Below are 5,939 nucleotides of genomic sequence, written 5' to 3' on the forward strand. Positions count from 1 at the left end.
CCTGGAGAGGATGTCCGTCCGTCTGTCCGTCCCGCAGCCCGAGGGGTATCTGTCCTCTCCGTTGCACAACCAGCCCACGCGCCAGATGTCCCAGCAGCGAAGCAAAACAAATAAACAACAATTACAGCTCTCGGGTTTCCTCGTTTGGACTCATTATGGTTTAATTTTGGAAACCTGGCTCTTGGTTTGCAAGGAGTTTACTGGGGGGGAGAAAAAACCCACTCCTGGCTCAGCCAGGTTCCTGTGCTCTGGGCTGGTTTGAGTCTCATTTTTGAAAAATTTGGGAAACATGGTTTTGTTGAAGACCATGAAACTCAAAGAAAAAGTTACGGCCAAGCCAAGCTGCCTGCAGAGCTTTTGGGAGTAATGGGGACCGGCGGGCACAGGGGTTCCTTACCTTGCACGGTGGGGTTGCGCACTTGGGACGGTGTGTCGTGGATCTCCAGCGTCCACTCCCCCGCCGCCCGCTCCCCCCAGCAGTGGACGGTCATGAACTCCCAGCCCTTGAACCCTTCGTTGGAGTGGTCGAACACCCTGCAATGGTCATGGCGTGCGTCAAGAAGCCTGACTTTGAAACCAGAATCACAGAATGGTTTGGGTTGGAAGGGACCTTAGAGACCATCCAGTTCCACCCCCTGCCATGGGCAGGGACACCGCCCACCAGCCCAGGTTGCTCAGAGCCTCATCCAGCCTGGAAACTCGCAGCAAACCCTTAAACAAGGACATTGCCCATCTCCATCTGCTCTTACCTCCTGGCGAGGAGCTGTGACCTGGTACCCGCCGGTGAGACGAGGCTGATCTGGAGGTCACCACGGCGCGGGTGGGAGATGCTGAGTCGCACCACGACATGCTCCAGGTAGAGCACGTGCTGGTCGCGGTGCTCAGCGCAGGCACTGCTGAGGGTGCTGGTGCGCAGCACATGGTCTGCACGGATGTACCTGCCGGGGATGGGCAGAGCATCGCATTGGGGACACCAGCTGCCCGGTTCCCTGCTGCCCAGACACCCACTTAAGAGTTGAACCTGGCCTCCTGCTGCTTCATGGCAAAAATTATCTCATCCTCCATTGCAACACAGCGTCTTAGCACGGGAATTTGCTGAATTGCTGGATGGTAACGAGATGGGTTTGAGCTGCCTCTAAGATCTGTGCCTTATGGGCTGCAAGGGCGCTGCTTTATTGTAATTATCAGCGCAGCGCTCCTCTTTGGGTTGTAATTAGTGTCTCTATCAGATAAATAGTTTCGTGAACACACTTGGCTCCAAATTTAATCCTGCTTTGCATAGGCGAGTCTTTCCAAAGGAGCTGCTTTGCTGATGAACGACAACTTGCTCTACAGCCCGGCAGCGGTAAACCAGGAGGGTCCATTTGGTCAGATCATAGAATCATGGAATGGTTTGGTTTGGAAGGGACCTTAGAGATCATCTAGTTCCAACCCCCAGATCCCTGATCCCACCCTTTAGCCTAGCAGTGACAGTCCTGCCAAGGATGAGATGTGAACCTGAGCTGGTCTGAACCTGAAGCTGAATTCAAAGAGAACTCAAGCACTGGAAATTTGGGAAACCTTGCAACAAAGCACCGGGTTTTGGTGTCTTTCAAGATGGGGTGTTTGATGGAAGAGGGAGGAGAGCCCAACTCATCACTGCTCATGTATGACCCATGGACAAGTTGGTTTTGGTCTCCCTAAGCCATTTCCAAAATGGCCAGCGGCACCATCAACCCTCAAAAATTCCCTGCTGATCACCCGCCTGGGAAACACGGGCAGAGAAATAAGTCACCTGCCCTCAAAGTTGAGGAGAGCTTGGGAGAGACCCCGACCCTCCGACACTCACTTGGGGACCCTGTCCAGGCTTCCCACGCAGACGTGCTGGGGGGGAACCGCCTTCCACTTCTTGGCTTCCACCACTATAGCATCTGCATCCACCAGACCGAAGCCATATAGATGGCTAACTGAAAAGAGAAAAGACTCAGAAACCCACTGCCTTCCCAGCAGGGACCAGTAGCTCCTCCTCGGTTCTTGGTGGAGCATCCTCCAACCATCAGAGAAGGTGTGGAGTTGACCCTGTTGGGTATGAGGTGCTCCAACATGCAGAACTCATCACCCTGCCCGAGTTACACCCCAAATCTCTCCACCATAGAAAACCCAGTGCTGGGAGCAGCCCACCCAAAGGAGTGGCCAACGCTGTGGCTCAGGACAGCCTCTACCACACAAGGCTTCCAAGACTCCACCACACAAGGCTTCCAACCATCTTTCCCCACAAATTCCTGCCCTCTCCTCACTCTACTCAACAGCCTGACAGTAGAAGACCCCAAACCATTTGAGAGTGGCCATCCAGGGCAAACACTCCCACCACCGAAGCTCTGGGGACCCTTATTTTCCTTCCGTGGCCATTTTTGCCACGCTGCCTCCGTCCCCGTGGCCCTTCACCTTTATGCCCGGCACCGTTGGTCTTCCAGTCGGCTGCTCGTAGGTGGACCGGCCGCGAGGTTTTGACCAGCAGATGTTGGACATCCCTCCAGGTGAGCAGGGGGCTGCAACAACACATGGCTCATGGGATGGCTCTACTGCCTCTGGTCTTTCCAGCAGCAGCAGGGACGCCCACTGGGTTTAGAAAAACCCAAAAACCCCTCTTTCATGCTCCAAAAAAAAGGATGAATCAATGATGGAGGGTGGCCAGCTCTTGGGGTGCCCCAGCAGAGCGAGGTGCCCCAGGGAAGGATGCCACCTGCAGATTTATTCCTGGCCAAGGGTATTTAGATCTCGTGCTCCAGGGGATAACTGGGGCAAATCAAGGTGGTTTTCCCCATTTTTTGGTAGAAGATTAGGGATGAAGCGCATCCTGAGAGAGGGTACTGGGCTTGGCAGCTCGCTGATACATGCTGCTAAGCAAACCTTCCTTTTGTAGGAATAACAGCAAAAATAGCCATAAAAAACTTGGGTTGCTCATTTAACAGACAAATGAAACCCAACACATTTCCAAAACCCTCCCTAGGCTGGATTTGTCTGCTCAGGGTGCTGGACACTGAGCGCTGTGTGCTTCTGAGCCACCCCAAGACCCCAGCTCAGGGATATTGCCAAAGAATTTTCCATTATTTTCTTACAGTCGGTTCTTCAGCATCTTGAGCTGGCATTTATATTGGTCTCAAGCAACATTTAAGAAAAGAAATTCAATTTATTCCTTCTCATCATAATGGAGTTCCTGAGCGCCAAAGCTCTGTACTCAATGTTGCGTTTTATGCCTCAGCGAAACAATTCAAAAATTACATCGAAAGCTCTTAATATATTTGTAATGAATACGGCATCTCCAGAAGGACGCTCACCCGACCTGGGTGCTGGGATTTAACTGGAGGAGAGGGACTGGTGCAGCGCTGCCCTGCAGCTCATTAGCAGCCTTATTTTCATTTCCACCCCTAAAAAATCCTAATAATAGTGAGTAGCTCATGAGAAGATGTTCCACGGAGCAACATGGGGATGCCCTAAGGGGTGACCTGGTCCCCTGCAGGGATGCTCCTGGGCTGTGGTCCACGATGGGACTGGCATGGGGACTGGGATGGGGACAAGAGGCAAAGAGCAGCTCGTTGGAACCGGGGAGCATGTTGCTGCCGGTCACACTGCGTGGCTTTTTGACATGATGCAAAAGTAGTCCTCTTCCCCCCAAAAAACTCACTGAAAACCATCACTTCTACAGACATTCTCCATTTTCTGTGATGTTTTCTGACTTTTTTTTTTCCAGGAAGTATTTATAAAACTCCTCTTGGAGCCAGCTGTCAGCGGTTTCAACACATCAGATGAAAAGCCTGACTTATCTCCCCAACCCCAACTTTTCAACAGATGGCAACAAGTGAAGAATTAACTCAATAAAACACCTGCAGGAAGATTAGATGCAAAACAACAAACACTGTATCAAATCTTGCCAAAAAGGAGCAATTTAGAATAACTTCGCCCCGTTTTGAGTTGCTCCAGAGGAAAAAAAAAACAAAAAAACCAAATGTCTTTTTTCTTTCTGCTTTTGCTTGCCAGCTACTAAATTTGGAGATATCCCCCTGCAAGCTGGTGGCGAGGTGACACTTACTTTGCCTCCAAAGCCAAGGCGATGATGCCCGCAACCATGGGGGCAGACACGGAGGTGCCGGTGTGGCCGTCGGTGCAGCGGTGCCGGAGGTCTGTGGTGACCTGCAGAGAGAGGAGCTGCACCCCTGCACTGCCGGAGATGCTCCCGGTGTGGGTGTGAGCCCACCCAGCATCCCAGGTTTGGTGGGATGTCCATCGAGCATCCCGGGTTTGCTCGGGATGCTGCCAGCGAGGAGCTGAGCCTGCGGTACCCAGCCCCTGCCATGGCTTCTGAGTCATCGGGGTGCCCAGAGTCCCCCAAAAATGGACTGCAGATACATTTAGCACAGCAAGAATTTCCATTTGCATGGGGAAAAAAAATATTTTTTTAAAAAAAAGTGCCATTTCCAGCTTTTTAATTTCAGGGCAGAGCACGATGCTTGGGTACCAAAAGCTCAGAGACAGGAGCGCGGCAAAGAGATGCTCCGTCGGTTAAATTCTTAAAAGGCTCCTGGGTTTTGAGTTAATCAGGTAATTTTCGGAGTGGGTTTGAGGGAACATGCCACCCACTTTCTCCCCGAGGTGCCCCTGGAAGCTGCTTTTTTGCCCAGTGATGCTCTAGCAGCCCTGGGCTGATGTAAATACTCCTTAGTGCCATGAAAATGGTCCCAGTGAGACATTGGAATTCTGGAAATTAATTTTTAGGGGTCAAAAAAAATCATTCTTGAATTTAAAAAAAAAAAAAATCAACTTTGTCGAAAAATTAATTTGGGGGGAAAGCTCCCTCCCAGCTCTGGTGGGGGATGTCTTACTGCCTGAGTTTTGGGTGATGCACAGGGATGCTGGTAATGAATGGTTTTGATGTGACAAGACCACAGTAGCTGCTGGGACAGGGCAAATCCAGCCTGGGCAGCTGGGAAAACCAGGCTGACCCCCACGTGCACAATTTCAGGCAATTCCGGGGCTCCCCAAAGTCTCCACTCCCCGTTTGGGGTTGCTGCTTCTCTGCCAAACACCTCCATCCTCCCTCTTTTTTTCCCCTCTCAGGCTAAAAATCCTCAAAATTCCGTTTTGTTTTTTTTTTTTTTTTTTTAAGCAAGGGATAGTGAACAAGCACTTTGGGGGATGGGTAAATATTTGCACGGGTATTTTTGCAAACCTCCAGCCCTTTCATCTATTTCCCAGGGAAAACACCCCATCCCAGAGCTTTTCCCAAGGACCAGAGTAATTTTAGCCCAAACATCCAAAAATCCCAAACAAAACCCACCGCAGGGCGGGCTAACGCCAAAGTCCGGCTCTTCCAACCCAGCCATCATCCAGCCCAGCCAGGCAGAAAATATCCAAGGGATGGTGCCTGACTCGATGTTGGGGTAAAACTCACAATTTTGCGCTCATAGAAAGCCCCGCTGCTGTAGGTGGTGGCGAGGGTGGAGGCGCACTCCTCCAGGTACCAGGGCTTGTAGCCGTTCTCGGTGGTGCTGCTGATGGAGATGGTGTAGATGCTGTTGGTGTAACCATCGCACGAGCAGTAGTCACCCTCTCTGCCGCCGTTCCCTGACGCCCAGACAAAAATTGACCCCAAACCCCGGCGACCCTGCAGGGACAGAGGGAATGGAGGGGGTCAGAGATGCTGGATTGGGATGAGCGGCCGGCTCGGCACGGAGAGGAGGGGGTCAGCACTCCCTGGTGCTGGGATGCCGTCATTAAGCTGGATTTTGGGGTTTGGTTCGGATGGAAGGATGGATCCCATCCTGCCCCTCCTGGATCAGCCCCCGCGGATGTGCCCTCAGCACAGGAGAGCCTCCGGTGATGGGGATTTTGGCATTTTCCATGGGCTCCCCTGGGGGGAAGCATCCTGGGGGTGCTCAGAGCTCCTGGAACCCAGCAGGGAA

General features: G+C 52.1%; 1 protein-coding gene across 1 annotated transcript; it reads right to left on the reverse strand.

Annotated features, from left to right (window-relative positions):
• Positions 1-397: 397 nt before the first annotated feature.
• Positions 398-5,641, reverse strand: LOC104470769 (proprotein convertase subtilisin/kexin type 6-like; the record flags this gene model as incomplete). The annotated part of the gene is made up of 6 exons (XM_010085808.1): positions 398-534; positions 750-938; positions 1,829-1,946; positions 2,425-2,528; positions 4,070-4,170; positions 5,429-5,641. Coding segments are annotated over 6 exons (862 nt in total), but the record flags the coding sequence as incomplete, so codon positions are not given.
• Between the last annotated feature and the right edge of the window lie 298 nt (positions 5,642-5,939).

Source organism: Pterocles gutturalis, unplaced genomic scaffold (assembly GCF_000699245.1).
Source record: "Pterocles gutturalis isolate BGI_N339 unplaced genomic scaffold, ASM69924v1 scaffold26060, whole genome shotgun sequence".
NCBI classification, from domain to species: domain Eukaryota; kingdom Metazoa; phylum Chordata; class Aves; order Pterocliformes; family Pteroclidae; genus Pterocles; species Pterocles gutturalis.